This window comes from Watersipora subatra, chromosome 5, assembly GCF_963576615.1.
Source record: "Watersipora subatra chromosome 5, tzWatSuba1.1, whole genome shotgun sequence".
NCBI classification, from domain to species: domain Eukaryota; kingdom Metazoa; phylum Bryozoa; class Gymnolaemata; order Cheilostomatida; family Watersiporidae; genus Watersipora; species Watersipora subatra.
Genome location: NC_088712.1, coordinates 15301365 through 15323286, shown reverse-complemented (window position 1 = coordinate 15323286; position 21922 = coordinate 15301365). Strand labels below are relative to the sequence as shown.

General features: G+C 35.5%; 1 protein-coding gene across 3 annotated transcripts in view; it reads left to right on the top strand.

Moving 5' to 3' along the window:
- The first annotated feature begins 4730 nt into the window (after positions 1 to 4730).
- LOC137396292 (hepatoma-derived growth factor-related protein 2-like) overlaps positions 4731 to 21922 on the top strand; it is a 42486-nt gene continuing 25294 nt past the window's right edge. For all 3 annotated transcript variants that reach the window (XM_068082489.1, XM_068082490.1, XM_068082488.1), the window contains exons 1-5: positions 4731 to 4836; positions 11260 to 11349; positions 16577 to 16632; positions 18617 to 18797; positions 20938 to 21027. In XM_068082489.1, the coding sequence (XP_067938590.1) occupies positions 11272 to 11349; positions 16577 to 16632; positions 18617 to 18797; positions 20938 to 21027 (405 nt within the window). In that variant the 5' untranslated portion in view covers positions 4731 to 4836; positions 11260 to 11271. The remainder of the gene's footprint in view (positions 4837 to 11259; positions 11350 to 16576; positions 16633 to 18616; positions 18798 to 20937; positions 21028 to 21922) is intronic.

The following is a 21922-nucleotide window of genomic DNA, read 5'->3' as shown; positions in this document are numbered from 1 at the left end:
TCCCTCTCTCTCCCCCCCTCTCCCTCTCTCTCCCCCCCCCTCTCCCTCTCTCCCCCCCTCTCCCTCTCTCTCCCCCCCTCTCCCTCTCTCTCCCCCCCTCTCCCTCTCTCCCCCCCTCTCCCTCTCTCTCCCCCCCTCTCCCTCTCTCTCCCCCCCTCTCCCTCTCTCTCCCCCCCTCTCCCTCTCTTTCCCCCCCTCTCCCTCCCCCTCTCCCTCTCCCTCTCCCTCTCTCTCTCTCCCTTAGTTCAACGCAACACTTGCAGATAGACAACATTTTTGGTTTTTCTGTCGGGCGTATGAAAAAACAGTTTTCGGCGTGTGCCTACTTTTGAGCAGGCGACGTATAGCTGGTCATGGCTGATGCAGGGTGACAGTAAGTCGATAGCAGCTGCTCTCTTTCTTTCCACAATAGCGTATCGCAACCCTCGGAGTACTCGTGAAAGTTCTGTAATAGTAAGTTACAATAGGCCTACTCGTAGCTGGAAAAAAATTAGTAACTCGGCTGCTGAAGGAAATGAACATGACCCACTATCACGAACAGCGGCAAATCCAACGTTATTAAGTAGTGGAGATGTGGCAATTCATATACAATACAACATCGCATAAGAAACACTTACCTTTTTGATGTGGAAATTTAGTAGGTGAGAAATGCGTTTTTCCAGTGGCTCCAAGAAACAAACGTTTACGTGACCTTCTCGGTACACGTTGGCAGTAAATATTAATTGCATGTAAATAACTACTCGTTAATTTATTTTATTTAATAAATAGTACATTTGTATAGCTGTATAGACACCTTTGTATAGGCCGCAGAACTCAGGAAGGCGCTTTTTAACACGGCAGAAAATTTGCTGTTTAAAAAGCGTGCTAACCGGGGATTTCGGTTAATGCGCCCGAGCGGTGAAAGAAAAACAACAGAATCGCCACACCTTTATATAAGCCGCTTGGCTCAAATCGTCAGAGAAAAGTAGCGGCTAATAGTCCATATTACGAAATTACGATATTTAGTATTCATATCAGTTCGGTTGGCTTCGTTCGACCGAATAGAAAAAGAAAGACCGCTCTATAATTTATTTACTGATACTACACATATTAATTCAGTTCGCTTCGTACGACCAAAATTCGTACGACGATAAAAGGAAAGACCGCTCTATAAGGCGGACACTCAATCAAACAGACAGACAACGATTGCCGTTTATATAGTAGAAAGAGAACAGCGTTTTTCTAGTGGTTGCAAGAAACAAATGTTCACATGACCTTCCCGGTACACGTTGGCAGTAAATATTAATTAGATGTAATTTACTACTCATTAATTTATTTAAAGAGTAGTAAATTTTATTTAATTCACTACTAATATTTACTACTAATTTAATTCTACTACTTACTCATATTAATTAAGTTTGCTTCGTACGATCGAATCGAAAAAAAAGACCGCCATATAATTTATTTATACTGCTCATATTTGGGAGTTATCGGTGACTCAATATATCGAGAAGACAACTCATACTATTAGCATATCAGTATTTATCGTTCATCCTTACGATGAATAGCAGGTTACGTATTATAATAGAGGCGTGTACTAACCGGAGATTCCCGTTAATGCGCCCTAGCGGTGAAAAAAACCACAGAATAGACACACCCTTATATAAAAGTAGCGGCTAATAGTCCGAAAAGTACGGTACTCTATAAAGCGGACAGACAGATACACAGATATACAACGATTGCCGTTTATATAGTAGATATGTACATGTATCTACTAATAAATACATAGACTTATGACAGTGCTCTGATAACTTGAACGATCTGATAACTCGAAGACTTTCACTTGGTCCCGTGAAGTTTGAGTTATCCATGTTTGACTGTACTTTTAATTGTGAAATTCACTCAAACTTATCCTATAATTATATGAGTTGAGGGGTGTCACAATGGTCACAGTGTAACAGCAGTGATGCGAATTTCGGAAAAATGCGAACTCCTTCAATTGATCTTCTGTAAGTTGAGCTCTTCTTTTTGTTCTACTCTTTTGATTTTGACTAGCTTGGGCAGTCAAATATTGAGTCTATTGTTTTGAACATTGACGTATTTTATTACGATATTTCCGCATCTGATCTGCAGATGTTGTCTTACCCATGTTGAAAACAGAAATGACCAGCAGACTTTCCACCTAACAATATTCTGTTTCAAGCACTTGTTACAAGTTACTCCCATGAGTAGATTTGATTAAATTTTGAACCATTCTCAGTATCGGAGTCGCAAGTCTTAGTAATACATTTGTAAGGTAGCAACCATTTGCTAACTTGCTAGAAGAAGCTTGTTAAGTTCCCACAATGGCTTAAATTTACATTATAATGAGTAACTCATACATGAGAACATCAACAACCCCACAAATTACTTTTAATTGTGAAATTCACTCAAACTAATCCTATAATTATATGAGTTGAGGGGTGTCACAATCGTGACAGTGATGATAGTGTGACAGCAGCGATGCGAACTTCGGAAAAATGTGCCACTTTGAGCAAAACTGATATTAGTTAAATGTGCAGCAAATGAAGTTAGCGTTGAAAACGAATTACTACTAATTTCGAACTAATAATACAAGTATAGCAGAAACTTATTGATGTTTCCTGTCATCATTATTACTCAAAACATGCCAACTTATAAAAGAGCCCCACACCAATGGATTGGAGCACACCATAGGCCTACCAATTTATGCACTAATGGGCAGCAAAGCCATTGTGAAATCCATTACAATTAGGTATTTGTGTTCAGAGAAATATGTATATTGTGTACAAGCATCTGTATCTTGCCATATTGACTATAAAATATTTTGTGCATATACCCTAACTTTAGCAAACTATTAAAACATGATAGAGGAGCATTACCCCACAATTGTTTTTTATTTTATGGTTTGGCCTGTATACTTCATATGTGAAGCATTTTTTTAATGAAATTACTGTTTTGAAATTTTGCCAAAAAATCAATTTATTTATGGATAAATCCATGAGTCATTTTTCAAACCTTTATAAACACAGGTGTCCTTTAGCGGGATATTGCCGAAGCCGAGACCGGGCCGTAGTCTACACACACAAAACACAACAAAGGTCCACGTAGTTATGAGCAAAAACAAAAGTATCCACCCAAATATCTCACCAATCCGATGAGCAGCACACACAAAAACTAAATCAATCGACAGAGCCACCCATCATGTCAAAATATTCCAAGTTTCAAGTCATGTCTTGCACAGCTCACCTTATGGTTTCTCAAAACTTGTCCTAAAGTCCCTATTAATTTGAGACTGTCCAATTGCTGTTTTAGATCCAATCGTTTAAGAGGTCCAATCGCCGCTAGCCTAGTCTAACGTCCTAATTCAACATCTCAGTAACTATCGGGGCATTGCTGAGTGTTCCCGACCGTTTTGATTCCCTCTTTTAGCAATGCCCCGATAGTTAGTGAGATGTTGAATCAGGACGTTAGGTTAGGCTAGCGGTGACCATTTCTAAAACAGCCATTGGACAGTCTCAAATTAATAGGGACTTTGGGACAAGTGTTGAGAAACCATAAGGTGAGTTGTGCAAGACATGACTTGAAACTTGGAATATTTTAACATGATGGGTGGCTCTGTCGATTGGTTTAGTTTTTGTGTGTGCTGGTCATCGGATTGGTGAGATATTTGGGTGGATACTATTGTTTTTGCTCATAACTACGTGGACCTTTGTTGTTTTTTGTGTGTGTAGACTACGACCCAGCCTCGGCAATATCCCGCTAAAGGACAGCTGTGTTTATAAACACCTTCGTTACCAACTCATGTTGAATATCTACACATGTGGTACGCTTGTATAAATTGATATATGAACAATTTCCAACTATGACAGCAAATTTTGATAAAACCAACTGGTCTTTAAACTAAATTTGCCCTAAATAGTAGCAACAAGTTGCATCAATAAACCACTAAAAAATAAATTGATTGATTTTTGCCAAACCTGGCATACTTAGGATAGACAGACAAGATCGTGAGAGGAAACAAGCTTTAGGATTCAAAAAACACTGAAAAACTGTCCATAACGATCGGGCAACTTGCTCCATTATCCATTTTCACACATAAAATATACGTTATAACTCTACCATAATTGAGGTTAGGCTCTTTATAATACATATATGCACTATATTTTGTTGATAGCAGTATAAAAGCTTAATGTGTTTCAGAAACGTGAACTCAATTTTTGAAACTGTAATACTTTGCTAGAATAACACCAAAAACAACTACGAATCCTATCGTATGTTAATAAAACAAAATACTGAGAAGAACTAATCGGAGGTCAACAGAACAGTATTTTCTCATGAAAACCTCAATAAATAATATTCACAAACAAACAAACAAACCACTCGGAAACCTGTCGAGAAGCAAATCGGACTAGTCGTGAGCAGTTTTAGATTTTCGCGCCAGAAGGCGCGCTAAACGTCAGAACGCTCAAAGAGTGCAATGTTTCCTGTTTTAGAACTTTGTGTTAACTTTTATTTGTTGTTAAAATATTTTACAAAACATATTAAATAATTTGATTATTAATGTTAAATTAAAAATTATTAAATAAAAATTTTAGATATACTGTTTGTAAATTAGGAAAAGAGCTGCACGCCGAGACTCTTGCTGAGTTTTATGACGTTCAATTGAAACTATGGTGGTGCATAGCCTTCACGCACACCTAGTTTAGGAAAAAGGGCTATTGATTCTTCATATTTTCGCAAAAAAGTAACTATGCTCTCCGGTGCCGCGGTTTCTTCTTTTGTCACATATTAACGTTTCCTATCAGGCTGTGGAATACTTTCTTGAAAAATTAAAGTGTAGGTTTGGAAAATTGTAACTGTTGCTTTGCTCTATCGCTTTACTCGTCGCTTCTAACGTAGCTTATTGAAACTTTGTCGGCTGCAGAATTGCTGTCAGCGTGTACCGATGTTGAAAGCAACCTTACTAGCATCTTAGTGGTTTTTTATATGGATGTATAATCTACTGGTTAATTTTTTGCAATGATATTCAATATTTGTAATTATTTGGAAAATATTCGTATCACCAGTACAAAGTAATCCTTTTTGCTCACCCGTTTTTTATGGTCAGTACCTGTACCTGTTTTTTTACACGAAACTGATGCTACTAACATGTTGACCATAAATAAATTATTGAATTGATAAAATGATAGTTTTACAGTAGGCTACATATGTTTTGCCATTTAAGCTGTAAGGTATCCGAAATTCAATTCGGTTGCTTTAATGGTGGGAGTTGAGCTTTTAAAGTTTTTTGTACGCACTGATTTGACATTAAAGTTTCCAAATTTGAGTATGAGCATGGTGCTTCAAGATGTTTGTGCTGGGCTCGTACAGTTTGAAGTCCTAGATCAACATACTTTTGCAGCAGAGTTATGAAATGATTAGCAGTGAAGATAAGCTTATCAAATAGGAAGCAAATTATACTGTTAATATTTTTGCATTTAAATAATTAGAATTATGATGGTCAAAGGCTTGCTTGTAGGCATGATGTAAGATGGGAAAATTTGCGTAACATAATCAGATAGTGTATGTCGTTTAAACCACCTGATATTAATCAGTTTAACGCAATGGGATTCACTCAAGGAAACACAAGCTTATTAATGTACCAGTAAAAATGTAGGCGGACAATTGGTCTGCAATTAGAGATGCTCACAGTTTACTGAAGAAGGGTGCTCAAGCGATGTGATGTTTAAGAATTACAGCATAAAGGCTTAACAAGGAAAACAAAAATGGATCATGTGTCAAAAAGCCAAAATGAAATGCAGAGTTGTGGTGTCACATTTAAAATGGCCAAACCTGATGTAGAAAAAGTTTTTATTGGCAGAGTGAATCTAAATTATAGATATCATTCTACAGATTTTTGCTTTCTAAGAAATGTCCAAAGTTTTGAATAAACATTGACTGTAAAGTTGCGAATGCTTGCATTTATTTACCACAAACTCGTAGGGTTCTAGATTGAATACATAAAAAAACCTATTCCACACTTTCAAATGTAACAAAGATAATATCTACTTTCCATATCTACTTACTTAATACCTACTATTATCGTTTTAGAATCAATTAGATTTTAGTTGATCGCGTTCATTTCAGTAATTCTAGTCTTTATGTCTGCAACATTATTTTTGGTGAAAATAAGATTTCCATGGTTTCCATATTACGTAAGACATATTTCCTCAAGGTTGCTAAATATGCCCTAATTTATATAGACGGCTGGTGATGCCGAGATGAGTTTGAAAACCGCAAAATTACTTTAGCGATTTTTACGGTTACAGGTACAAATAAATAGATTTTCTGGTGGTGATGTGATTTTTAAAGGGGTTTTTGATTTTCTACTCAGATTATTTCTGTTCACATTAAGGTGTTTCCTAAAGCGAAGTACAACTTACTCTTGCTATGACGATTAATTGTTCAATAAAACTTAGAACGCGCTATCATGTGACAATTAACTAGCGCTGAAATATAGCAAAGGTGTAATATGTAACATTGATGCATGTAGCGAACTATGAAAACTTCTTTTGAATGTACAGGTTTTATTCTAGTCAAGTCGTTTATCTCTTATTTAAAGGCAACTCCTAAATCAATCTGTGCATTTATATAGTTATTAAAATTGACCAATAATTTAACTGAACGGTTAAAATTTGTAGGGTATCATCAACATGTTTGTAACATTGTTATGCAGCTCCTGATGTGGATAAAATAATTAATCATCAAATAAAATATACATTTTTTCTCATTTGAATGTAATTAAAACATAAATATGTGTGCCAATCAATAATTAAAGTAAGTTGGTTTATAAAAAAGAGTTCTTATATAAGTGGAAGCTTGCAATTTCTTTTTCTTTCTTAATTCAGTCTCCATGGAATAACACACATTTTTGTCTTCAAGTGCCAGTTTTTAAATGCCTTCAGCATAGAATTTTTATGGTGTCTTTTTAAAAGTCACTTGCTTCAATTTTAGTTTTGTCATCACTATCAAAGTGCACAAAGTCAGGACTGTAGGGGTATGATAGCGATTCTCAATGAATTGTGTTTTTTGTTTCTATTTTTTGCTGATGCATGGCGCCTAGCACGGTCTTGATGAATGACGCCAGTTGGCTGAAAAACTCGACAAATCTTCTTTACAACTCTCTCAACCTGCTTACAAGTTCACAGTAGGTTGTACAGTGGACAGTGGTGCCTTTTTAAAGATAGAAAATAATAATAGGCCAATGCATACCTCAAAAAACAGTAAGCACGAGTTGCTAGATAGAGTGTTATTACTTGAAATTTTTCTTGTCGGGGATTCGCTGTTCCCATTGCATTGACTGACACTTGGATTCTGGTTAATTGTGCCAAACCACACCTTCATTACAATTGACAATCATTCTAAGGTACTCATCCTTTCTTTCATATCAAAAAAGATTCTGTTTACACAACTCAATCCTTTTTGCTCTTGGGTTAGCTGACACACTAAATTTCTTTGCAACATGTTCCACTGTTATCCTTCTCTTAAATTAAACAAGATCACATCAACATGTCGACTTGATATTTTTTCATCATTAATACATTTCCTGCCTTCTCTAGACAACTTGGGACATTTATAAAAAAAATTTCAAGCTAAAACTGCCTTCTGGATAAGCATTGACCATTCTCTTGTAAACCTGGGTTTCTTTGCTTTAGCCACAAAAAATTGATAATTGATTTCTTCTTAAGTCCTGGAGCATGTGGTTTGGTCGGTCCTTTCAGGAATCCTATAAAAAGATCACATAATCTCCAAAAAAATTATGTGAGTCATCACTAAAGCAAAAGAGCACGCTCTTTTGCTATAGCAGAGCTCTTTTTATAAATAAATTCACTATTTTATAAATAAAAATTGTTTTAAAATTATAACTTCGTAGACTTTACTTCATGCAATTTGTCGTAATCATACAATTTATTTTATGATGAGCTGTATTTAAAGTGCTAACGAATATGGCCTAACAGCGTTCAAAATTTGGTAAATGTACTCGGTATTATCCTACGAAACGATTTTCGGGAGATTTGTGATAAACGCATATGCGCACACAATTTCTGAAAAATTATCCGTCAACAGCCATTACCAAACCCTTGTACCGAAATCCCATCAAAAAATTTAACCATTTTTGTGTAGAGTCGTTTAAGTATAATAATGATACAAAGCACATATAAACATACAGTCAAACATGGATAACTTGGCCACGGATATTTCGAACAAATTGTTAACTCGAACGGATTCTTTGGTCTGTTGCTGCGCAATGATAAATTGCTTTAGATAACTCGAACTTAACACGGTTAACTCAAACAGTTTTTTGCCGAAGGAACAAACCTAAAACAAACTTTGGTTTGTTTTAATCCGAAGGAATTTACATTAATCGCGTAGCTCCGACTACTCTGCCTTCCTAGTGAGTAAAGTGCTCCCTATAGGTATATAGTGTACATATATTTCCCCTGTACCGTATAATGGAACCGATTAGGAGACCGTATAAAACCTGATTAATGTGGTTGCTAACACGTCAGCTAAGTTACGGCCAAACTAAAAACGTTAAAAAGTATTAGCGATAAAAATTTAATAAAGATCGACACAACATGCAAAATGCATATTGTAAGAGTGATTATATGTGGATATAGAAGGATAACTCACATTTTCACAGACTACACTCGATAGGCTTTTTAAATGAAACAACTACTCAGATGTGAAGCATGCGTTTTTGGATTGGTCGTAAATGTTTACTCGTGTGAAGTTTTAAAAATTATCCGAAAATTTAGATATTTTTCTGTCAGATAAGATTTGTTTGTAGTTTTAGGTGATGTGACTGCCAAGATGTTTTAAGATTAAAATTGGCAAAATTGATTCCTGTTAAACGCTCAGAAGAAAAAGATGGATTTTTTTTCTGAGTGTTTCGACGACGATCATGTTTTGCCAATTTTAATCTGAAAATCTCATGGCAGTACATCACCTAAAACAACAAACAAATCTCAAGTAATAGAAAAACATCTTTACTTCCTGATAAACACTTTTGAAACTTTACATGACTTGTACTTGTAAAGTTGCCCTATAACTTGTAACAAGCAATCTATGATTTTGCTTTATACATAGTTTGTATATGTACATGTATCTTCTGTTAAATGCATGCACTTGTGACAGTGCTCTGATAACTTGAACGCTCTGATAACTCAAGCACTTTCGCTCAGTCCCGTGAAGTTTGAGTTATCCTTGTTTGACTGTATTTAAATATATATAACCAAGTCTTTGCAAAGTTGACGCAATATTCTAAAACTAACCTATCTGATCGGACTATACCTAAATAGACAGATTAATTTGGCCTAAAATCACAATAAAAACTTGACAAGCCTTTTTTTGATCAAAATTAAAACCGGGCAACGAAACTCCGATAAAGCCGTGCGACAGAGACTAGAACCATTAAGTCATGCGCATTTCACGAGAAAAATGTGCACATTTCACCAGTCTATGGCATTGTCCAATTACCGAAGGTTTCTGTAATTAACGCAGAAGTACTGAAAAGTAATCGTTTCTTTTTTGCCGATTCTACCGGATTCTAATGAGTACTTTGATATTCCAACTGATGTCCAAAGCAGTGAAAGTAAAGGAAATGACGATGATATTTTTCTAACGATTCTTATAAGATTATTACAATATTTAATTGTAAGAATAATTATTCGATTTTATAAGGTTATTATGAGATTTAGTTATAAGAATAATCATTCGAATTTACAAGATCGAAGTATATAGTGACCGATGGTGTGCAATATGTTACTGTTATCATTTTGTTAAAGATTTTGTTGATGATACTGCGGCTGTGCCCAATATCACGGTACTGCCAAGCCGTTTTTAATATCTGCAAAATTAAGTAATAGGCCTACAATTTCTTATAGATATACGTCTATTTCTATGACAACCAGCTAAAATCTGTTTAGATTTTTAAATTCAGCATAATTTTTTAGATATAAATCCAGAAATCTAGATAAATATCACAAATTCTTGATATTGGTTGCTATGACCAATGATATATAGCCCCCCCCCCCCCCCAGCCTGTGTATATTACACAACAGCTTGCCATTTTACTTCTAATATTGCATTTCTCCTATTGCAGGGGAGAGATATACACATATAATCTTTTTTCTTTCATTATTGCTGTTTGTTGTACATAATAACACCCAGTACATTACAGCCACTATTGCAGTTCTCCTATTGCACTGCAGTGCCATTTGACTGCTAATATTGCATTTCTCAACCATCAGTACCATTTCTTTTTCCATTATCACTTTGGTCGTGGGCTGTGTGACAGTGGAATTTCTAGTTACTATTATACACAATTTGAGCGAAAAAGGAGCTGATCGTCAGTGTAAGAGATATTGTAAAAGTTAAAATAATATCAGTTTTGAAATCGTTGAAAGCGGGTAAATAGTTGCAATATAATATTTTATCTTCGTGCGTTAGGTTTGCACTCTGCAGATAAAATCTGAAGAGTGCAAACCTAACGCACGAAGACTCTTATTAAAGGTTGACTTGCAACAAAATTTACATTACTGTTATTTGGTATCAAAAGTTTCACCATGTCTTACTCTGCTGTCTAGTAGGTTCAAAATATGAAAAAATGTGATTACAAGCTCTTAAAAGCTCCAAAGTGAACAGGTAATCGCAGCCATCACGAAAACGCCGTAGATTACAATCACATTCCAGAGCGGTTCAAATGGGACGTAGCTGAACAAAATGGCTTCTGTTTACACTTTCATGCAACCTCATTCGTCGAGATATTTTCACAAATATACTTCACGATTCAATAAAACCATGTCTATTGTCTTTACGCACTTACGCGTCGGTTTCATCATCATCGTAATGCTGTCACTTTGATGAGTGATATCTCAAAACCTACCGTAAAAGTTTGTTTAATTTTTCAACCTTAGCTCGAAGGAGTGTATATAATCATCCTTTGATAAACATGACGAGCCTGTTGGTCACCTGCGGTAATCAAAAAATGCTGCAGAAATTGTTCGCGCCGTTTGGCAGGAAGTATGGGTCACACGATCAGAATACGACTAGATGAATAGATTAAGCCGAAACAAAACTGTCAAGTAGCGAGCATCTATGTTTGATACGGGCGTTCCGGTTAAAGGTATATGGTATCTATTAGCTACCGATCCTTCAGTTTTATCATTGTTTGTGTTGTATTGAAGTCGAGCATTTATTGACATTATGTCCTTCCAGACGCTTAAAAAGATGTCCAAGAATGCAACATTCAAAGAAGGTGATATAGTGTTTGCCAAAGTCAAAGGATATCCAGCATGGCCTGCAAAGGTGAGCCATCCAAAGAGTCCATTCATATTAGCTGTACCACCCAGCGTTGCCAGGGTAATAAAAAAGTCTTTGGACAGAAAATTCATTTGTATTTAGCATATAACAACATTTGCCATTCTAACTTCCCAGCTACATGTCATGAGAGAAGAGTGTTGTGTAGTTGAACTAAATTAAGAGAAGAATAAAAACAACTGTAAAGGTTTTAAAACTTTGTCAAACAACTGTACCTTTCAAGCTAGTAGCCTGGCATATTGCCAATGGTAAATTCCACTAAGCTAGTTAATAAGGCTAGGCTTCTAATGACAGTACTCCAGTACGTTAGGTCAGCATTGTTCAGCTCTGCTATTCTAATAAAAGCTATAGCCGGAATGACAGACAGACGGACTTCGAGAAATATAGATTGAGAATATGGACCTTTGCAGTTTAGAAATTACAAAAGTTCAGTCTGGGCAGTGCTGGGTCTTCAAATCTTAATTGAAGAACTTTGCTTATAACCTTTAAAACAAAACACACAGGCAGTCAATTATAGACAATGTTACTATTTATAAAGGTGGAAAATTAATTGCAACAAATATTCCTAAAGATTAAGCTGGTAACCTTTCGTTTGGATAAAAAATGTATAACTTGTAAGTTTGATTATTGTTAAGCTTAGTTTGTGCTACTTTCATTGGTTATTTTTGTGTGAAATTTTAGATAGATTTCGAGGGAGGATACACCAATATGAATTTCAGAATACTTGACAAAGGCTGTATCTATTTGAATTTTGAACAAAAATTTGTATAAATTTTCTTTTTCCTATCTCTGAGCCTGGTGCTCAATCCCACCATCTATTTTAGTGAGATTGTGTGTCTTTAGAAAACTCTTGAACATGTATCTTAGTATATATGCCATGTTTCAACCAATGGTGTCATTAGAGACAAGCCAGGCCTCTTGATATTTTTTCCTGTAGTCAACTCATCGTCTTCAAACTTTTTTCGTTCATCAGACATCTTGTTTTTATAATGATTACATTGCGCCCTGGAGCTAGGGTAAGGATTTTTCCAACGACAGCAGCTCGCTAGGTATTTATTCGTTCATCATGCAGACCTTTAATTTTCGGTGGAAAATCAGAGAAAAATATTGCGAATTTTGCTGGAATAAATACAGTTTTGCATTTTGATGCCAAAACTGTTTTTAGTTTCACCCATTGTACTTTTTGTGCAATTATTTATTCAGTTGGTGTTAATGAATGTTTTACAAGCTGTGAGCATAATTATTTGTTTAGGCATGCATCAGAAAAATTAATAGATAATTTTCAGGTTTTAGTAAAAAAGGGAGAAAATTCACAATTTTTAAATTTTGTATATAAAGGCAAAACTTGTTCATGTTGGTTGCTGCTATTTAGCGATAAAACTACGGAAGGAATAAATAATATATTCGAAAATGAATTTGCAGTCGTACTGGTGCAGTGAAAAACGATGAGCCTTTTAAAGCACATCAATTACATAATTTTTTTATTGTATATTTCAATACATCAGAGCCTTGGCTTTCGAATGAGCCATTGTTTGACATGGTGTGACAAACATTGGTTGGTGTTTATAGAATTTTCCCAGAGCTCTACCGCTAACATGTTTACTGGCATAGGCTCGGAAATTGTGACGTGACAATTTTTTTAGGCGGTGTTGTGTGCTCTTACTGCCTATTTAATTGCTTACCGCTTATATTTATCAACTATGATAATGATGCTAGTGCCAGGCGAAGATAGGACAACTCCGGAGAACCAATGAAGATAACAAAGGAGTCAGTGTCATTAGTTCTACATGTACAGATTATTTCTATGATAAATAACTCAGATTCTAAGCACCATACTATGTTTTCCGGATGATATCATGCACTAGCCCTCTCATTTTATTGTGATGTTGAGGGTCGCGACTGAGACCAATTAGTTTCAAGCATTGAGTGATCTCGCGGAAGTGTGATTGACAGATAGTCCTAGGGCCACGCAACCGCAGTTCACAATTTAATTGATGTGATTTTATTACCTGTGCATTACCTGTTCAATCTGTGCATCGACAAGATAGCATGAGTTTAGCAGCATCTGTGTGGAGCTGCAGCAAGTATTTACACTACGCGTTGGTGATTCATTTGTTGGTGTTTGTAGCCTTAAAGCACATAAATTACATAATTTTTTATTGTATATTTCAATACATCAGAGTCTTGGCTGTCGAATGAGCTATTGTTTGCCATGGTGAAACAGACATTGGTTGGTGTTTATAGGATTTCCCCAGAGCTCTACCGCGAAAAAGTTTACTGGCATAGTCTCGAAAATTGTGACGTCACAATTCTCATATTCGTTGTTGTGTGCTCTTACCGCTTATTTATCAACTACGAAAGTGACGATAATGACGCTAGTGGCAGGCGAAGGTAGGACAACTCCAGAGGACGAATGAAGATGACAAAGGAATCAGTATCATTAGTTCTCCATGTACATATTATTTCTATGATAAGTACCTCAGACTCCAATAACCATACTAAATTTTCCCGATAATATTATGCACTAGCTCTTTATTTTTAATGCGATGTTAAGGGTGACGACTGAGACTAATTAATTTCAAGCATTGCGTGATCTCGGCGAAAGTGCGATTGACATTTAGTCCTAGGGTCACGCAACCGCAGGTAATAATTTAATCGATGTGATTTTATTACCTTTATCGACGACAGTACATTTATTGAAGCATAATTAATTAACACAAAACATGTGTTTGTATTGGTCATGCGTTAGCACGATCCCCGGGCATTGTTGATTATCTAGAATCTTAGTTTGTTATTAGCGCTCTCTGGGTTTAATAGCACCGATCGTCACAGAAAAGTGCAGCCTCAATGGCAGCGAAAGGGATCGACTACCTAAGGCTAAATAATAATTGTGACATGACATTTTGAGAACCTGATCCAAGTGTTTTTTTTGCAGGACATAATTTTGACATCCTGTTTTTCATAGTTCTATCATTTTTTGTGTATTGAATATAGGCTCATTCGAAAGCCAAGACTCTAATGTATTGAACTATATAATAAAAAAATTATATAATTTATGTGTTTTAAGCATTTTTTACGTCAGTCACTGTTCATGGGTAAGAGACATGATAGAAATGTGTGACCAAGCCAAGAATACCAACTGTATCATGTCCTTCATACGTGAGCTGTAACTAAAGTAGCAAAGGTAAATCATGCTTTAAAAATCATAAATAGTTGAATATTACTGAGCTCTATTGGCTTCTGAAATATGTCAGTTGCAATATAATATGACTCGCAGCGATAGACTTGGATTCTGTGATAATGCGTGTGTAAGGGTATTAAGCTCAATAACAAATGATCCAAAATTATATCCTTATCAGCAATTGTGTTCTGACTTTACACAACCTTGTGGTGTAAAAAGAACCTGCGTTAGCTCGTGCTTGCCCAAAAATAAAATGGTGCTCATATTAATTTTCAGCCACAATTTTGACAAGGTTTATTTTTATAGTTATTTGGTTCTGTCTGTCAAAAACAAAGTTACAAAAATTTATGAGAAGTTACGAGAATTTTTTATTAGGCCTAAATATACAAAAAAATGAAAAGCATGGTTTTACTTAGAGCTAACGTATCTATATATAAATTTATCAAAGTTGGTCGTATGTGTGTAGTTCCAGCTATAGCTATTAAAATCTTGGAATAAAGATTCTGAATCGCAGAAAATTTGAACTCGGACCCTCCGGTTCACCAGTCTGACGAGCTTGGTGTCTTCATTAGGCAATATATGTCGCTATATCGGAGCAAATACGCTACCGCTCTCCGTCATGACGTAATGTGAAAGCGTAACGTCATGAAAAGCGGTAGCTCTTATTAGTAAGCTTACTAAAATCATATATTGGCAATGTGCCAGGCTAATAGCAAGTGACAGTCAACTCTCATTACCTCTCATTGTTTATAAGCTGATTTTTAATACCCGGGCAATGCCGGGTAGCACAGCTAGTATTCATTCATAAAGATTTGCTAAATATAGATTATTTAAGAATGACTAAATCATCTTCTGGAATGTGTTGCGAGTCACTGGATTTCAACCTGAGGTATATTATATAGTTAAGTGTATTATTTAGGTTATTTCTTATCTCATAGATATCACAGTATGTTACTAGTCGCATCCGGTTTTAGCTAGTTTACTTGATTATCTGAAATACTGGCAATAACCTCAATATGGATTTTAATTTGCTTACTGTTGATACACAAGCATGCCATACGAGTAGAAAATATTTCACAAGCAATGATTTCAGATTAGAACAGTAAGGCACACAATCCTTATCTATAACAATAACAAAGAATATATATTTCCTATTAATTTTTTACTTTCAATTTATTTTTGGACAATAAGGAGCTTGATGAAGATCTCCCACTTATCATGGCTAATAGGCGTTGGCGCTGACAGCGAATAGGGAAGTTTTGTTAAGTTTCATCAGCCACCATCCATTCTTCAGTTACATTTGGTTATAGTTTATGCTAAAAGGTAGCTTGTGTAACTCCAACTTTTGTTTATAACCGATTAACTATTTTGTTTTACCAAAAAACAGTTTCTTGCTCGCCTTTCTCAATTTGAGTTTGCTGAACATTCATTGGTCATTCTGTGTACTTGATCGATGAACATTTGATTGGTTAGTCAGATGTTTTGAAACCAAAGTTACCTTCAAGTCAAATTTCTTAACACGTTTCATTGGTAATCCTTAGATCTCATTTTCTTTGGTCCAGACTGACTTCTGTCCATTATAATGTCTGGTATTAACTATGTATTGGTATTATAACTTCTGTCTGGTATTAATAATATGACGAAGTGATCATGCACTTGAAATAATGGCCTTTGATAATCATGTTTACTTTTTATGTTTACTTCCTTTTGCGAATGACAAGCTTGTCCAGCTGTGTTTGTTTTCTGAATCTAGTTGTTAACCTAAAAATATTTTCGGATTCTACCTTACTTTTTTGTTTGTTCCAATCATTGTTGAGTGTCTGTCGACCCACCCCTCTCTAGAGGTCAAGTGTCATAAATCGTTGGTTGTTAAAAATTGGCGATGCGTTTTGACTGCAAAAACAGGGCAGGAAACAACGAATGTCCTGAATAAACTAATCATTGCTTGTCATCTCAGGTGCAGCTCAGCATTGAATGGTTTATATTTAATGCTGTGGGACTAAATTGACCCTAATCTCTATGGAAACATTTTAGGTGATTGCTGCTGGGTCGGGGAAATACCCTGTTTTGTTCTTTGGCACTAATGAGAGGTAAGGTTCTACCACATCTCTGTTTTCCTTTGTCTTTTGATAGGAGAAATAATGCTTAGAGGTTATTTTATATTAAAATGATTAAGTTTTATTTAGAAGCATACAGGGTTGGAAAAAATCATTATTTTGAAACAAAAATAAAACAAAGCAGATTTTGTTTATTCAAATCAGATTTTTTGGGTTTGAATTGACTTGTTGAAAACATCAATTACAGTACCAGATTTTTTTTTCATAATCGCTAACATAATATTATTTTATTTTGTTGAACATGAAAACGCCTGCAACATAACGAAACAACTTTGCAACACTTTAATTTATTAAAAGTCGTTTTTATTTTAATTTGACCAAATTAGGCAGTTCATATTCACAGTATATCCTCTATAAGTATCATTTTTGACATGGAAAAATCATCACACATGATTTTTTAGGATGATTTAAATCACGATTTAAATCAATTTGAATTTAATTTAAATCAAATCAATGATTTAAATCTTTTGATTTTATTCGGCCAACCCTGGAAGCATATAAATTAGACAATCCATCATTTTTTTACGTCATCAAGTCGTTTGCACATGTGCTCGTTCACGAAAAAGCCGCCATATATGTAGAAAACGATCGTTTTTCTTTTATTTACTAGAACTTTTAGGTGTTGTTTTGATACTATAGTAAAAAAATTGCAAACAAAAACATCGTTTTCAAATTATCTTTGCAAAAGCTTCGTGTTTTTAACGATAAATTGTCTATAAAGATGGCCGACAACGATAAAATGACGTCACGAAAAAACGAAGGATATTAAAAGTTGTGAGTCAATTAGGTACAGTGTAGCACCCATCGTAGCAATTTGTTGGTGCAATAATGATCGTTTTCTGTTTTGGTCTATTTAATCCAACATCTCAACTCCGCTTCATTTCTTACAAACCTTATCAGCTGTTAAAGTTCATACCGGCTTTTCTCATATTCCTTTTAATGAGACGTTTATATGATCATTGTACCATATTTATTGCTGTAACCCTGAAAGCGATTACATATTTTCCACAAACCTACAAATCCCAGATAAAATAAAAGCATGACAGTTTTGAATAATTGTGAAGACTGCAGTTGTTGTACCGAGAGATATTCTAACTCTGTTTTGGGTGACAAACTATGGCCTGATTCAAGTTGATTGTTTAGTTTATTATTCATTGTTAGGTTCTTATGTCATTTTTTGTGTAATGAAACAAAATTAATTCAAAGTTGTGCACTGACAAAAAATAAAGCAGTTATTCTTGCCCTGATTTCATGTCTGTGATTAATCATCAAGTTTATGCATTACTCGTTCTCATTGGCTGTTTAGGAAGGTTCCAAGAGGGTGAATTACTTTTATTTTCTGCTCTGTTTTATCATTTGTGTTTCTTGTTGGTAACATATTTGAATGCTTGTTGTTAACCCTTGATATCACTGCGTTATTTGTTTCTTAAATATAACCTTACACAAATCTTTAGTTGATTTTATTAAACAGAATCGTGTTTTTTTATCATTTGTGATTGTTTTTATGTTCGAGGTGTTTTGATTGCTTTTTGATGTTTTAAGGTTAAAATCAACAAAACTTGATTATGGTTAAATACGGTTAAATACAGATAGTGGTTAAAACACTCAGATGAAGCGAAAGCGCGATTATGACATCTATAGTTACAAAGAGGCCGACAGAATAGAACGCGCAACACTGCAATTTGAACGCAATAGCCGATAGCAACAATGGCAACTAGTGATGTAATTTCGCAAGCATCTTTCTTATAAGCGTTTTGACTGCGATGAAGTTTGTCAGGTTTAACCTTGAAACATGCTGGCAGTCAGATCGCCTCAGTCATCAAAAACAATCGCAAATGTTAAAAAATAGTGATACTTTCTGATGAAATTGACACAAACTTTGTTTAAGTTTATTATTATAAGCTTACATGAAACTAGGCCAGCCTGAGACCAGCGTGATGTTTCCTATTGTTGCTAGCGCCAACTGCAAGGGTCAGGATGTCTTCCCTTTCACCGAGTTTAAAGAAAAGTTTGGGAAAAACAGCAAGCCAGCGTTTCTCAAGGCAATGAAGGAAGCAAATGAGGCGATACTCGCGGGGGAAGGCGGAGAAGGCACAGAGGAAGAAGAGGAAGGAAACAACTCCAATAAACGCAGGAAGGTAAGATTTGATCGTTATCTAATTATCTTGTAGCGTGGTTCCGTTCAAGGCTTGTCATGCTCTCTCGTGATGAAAGGCTGTTGACCATATATATATAATGTATATTATATATAAATGTATTGGTAATAATTTCATTTCAAACGGAGATGTTGATCTAAAAGATTTGCCTTCCTCTAGCTTTCAAAATTTCTGTTGAAATAAAACAATCTCGATTTAAATCTGGTGGTATGTGAAGTCGAATTTTTAAAATCGAAAATCTATTAACTCTTTCGCTACTGTAAGCCGATGTATCGGCTTTCGCGGTAATAGAAGTACAGACCGTAAGCCGATGTAATGGCTTATCAGCACGGTTTCACTTTTCTTTTCATTACAAAGCCTACACATTAGCCAGACCAATCACATTTTGTCTCCAATGAAACAACCTTGTTGCCAATCACATGCAACCAAACGAAAATATTTTTGCTAAGTAATTCCATTTCTAATCATTTTTTAAAACGGGAAAACTAAATCGCCATGGCAATTATAAACTCACCGCGTTCTTTCAATGCGAAAGAAGCGTCAGGAATTTTGCGAGAGTGGGGTTCACTAAACAATTTTATACTGTTCTTGTAGAGAATTTTGTTCTGAATAAGAACTATTTTACAGTAAAACAATACCTGCATTGATTCTCGATATATCGCATAAATACTAGCGTTATATCATTTTTTCGAAAATCCGTTTGAATTAATTTGGTCAGAGTAATCATTCGGTCAGAATTTAATGTGGTAGTGAAAGAGTTAATTGTAGAAATAGAAGTGAATTCATGTTCAAGACAACTATTTCATGGCTCATTTGCATTTGGAGTTGTCGTTCTTCATAAACTTCATCCGAAATAAGGATTTGGATGCTGCAAGTCATTTATATGGCTTTAGCTCTCACAAACATGTCTATTAATGTTTGCATAGTATATGCACTAGAGCTTCACGATATGGCTATTTAATGTTTATTTGTAATTTTTAAGGTTGACAACTGGACAGGTTGCCACCATTTAGAGCGATATCGTACAAACGATCTAATCACGAAATGGCGATTTATCTCACCCCTGACAATTTTCAGATTGAGTGGTACTGGAACTAAAACATACCTGCCTTCTAGTCTTATAATGACCTCATTCCATTGTTTGCCATGCACACAGGCATTCATGAAATAATGTTTCTAATTATCACAAACACAAAACTTTCAACATGAAACATATTTCAACTTTTCAAGTTAAAACGTACAGGAATAGTAACAAAAATTTGCAAGTTTTTCTACATAATACATGTATTAATATCGTGAATCGTCTATTTGTAATATCGAATCATTTGGTGATTCTTGGAAATCATTAAGCTCTTCTAATATACAGTAAGGTAGTGCCTGAATCACTCTACTAATATACAGTAAGGTAGTGCCTGAATCACTCTTCTAATATACAGTAAGGTAGTGCCTGAATCACTATTCTAATATACAGTAAGGTAGTGCCTGAATCACTCTTCTAATATATAGTAAGGTAGTGCCTGAATCACCCTTCTAATATACAGTAAGGTAGTGCCTGAATCACTATTCTAACATACAGTAAGGTCGTGCCTGAATCACTCTCTTTTGTCTAATTTTTTGATCTGTTTCCTGTGGGGATACAATTCTCTTAGCTGCTAGTTATTTGCTTGTACATGCCACTGTTGTTAGAATGGATATCAACTTCATGCGTTTGATATTGAGGAATAACTGCTGGTCACTGGCTAGTCAGGGGGTCTGTTGAATGTACTGTACATGTGCATGTATACGGTGTGTTTAATTGCAGTTATGAACGTATTTCATTGGTACAAGGTATTAAATTTAACCTTAACTAATTGTAGTGTGTTTTTGTTTTTAATATGAGTTTCCCATCAGAGCTTCTATTAAATTGCTACCAGTTTCTGAGTGTTGCCATAGTTATGTGTTCAAATATATCATCTTTCCGCATTGAGCATGATGGCAGAGTCGGGTTGCAATACAAATTGAACATTGACATCAAGCTTGCGCATCTGTTTTACATGAAAGGTATGAGTGCAGGTAGATTGCCCCAAGCCAAATTACCAAGTTTAAAAATGCTTTAAAATCACTACATGGATCTTTTTTTTAGCGGTCGGACTCGGCTGCGAAAGGTAAGAAAGGAGGCAAAAAGGAGGAGTCTAGTGAAGAGGAAAGTGAAGAGGAAGTACCCAAGAAAAAGGTAAAATTAGTGGCCATGATGTGGACTGACTAGCTTTTCAACCTTACTTCGGAAGCACTCGCTAAAACTAACACTGAAACGATAACATGAATTCCTTTTATACCTTTACTGCTGCTTGTTCTTCTCAATTCGAGTTTGCTGAACGTTCATTGGTCATTTTATGTAGTTGATTAATGATCTCCCACAACTGTCATCTGCTTGACAGATCTTTTGATATCTATGATATATTTACATCGTAGTCGTAAATTTGTTTCATTTGTAATCCTTTGATCCTCATTTTCTCTTGTGTATAAAAGACTGTCCCACATGGAAGACCAATAAATTGGTCTCCCATGTGAGTAAGACAACCAGCTAGTAAGCATTTAGTAAGAGAACTTAACAGCAAGCTGGTGCATTCATGGCTTGTTTTGGTGCAGTTCTCGATTCTTCTGGCTATCAGATGTTCATGTCAAAATCTATCCATGTCCCCTTGATCTGGTTGAAGGGTTTCTGGACTGTGATACTTTGTTTTTTTAAATCTAAAATTGAACTAAAATCTAAAGTTGAACTGAAATTGCCAAAATGCACATGTTTGTGTAGCTAAAGCCACCAGCCATAACGAATGCAGGAACTCTATTATATTCTGGTTCGGTGTAGTTAGTGCAAGGAGTGAATCGGTAGCCATCTACCTCTGGCACTAACAACTGTTCATTTTTGTGGGAAAAACATAAAAAAAGTTATGCAGATTTTGCTTCGGACTTCGTAAAAAAACTTCCATACAGTGCAGCCTCGGGATACGGTTACCCTGTTATACGATTTTTTTCCCTTACGAAGTAGAACGTGATGATTTTTTTCACCTCGCCACTTTGAATCTTATTTCACCATACGAATTCACCAAAATTTTCACCCGAGGTCA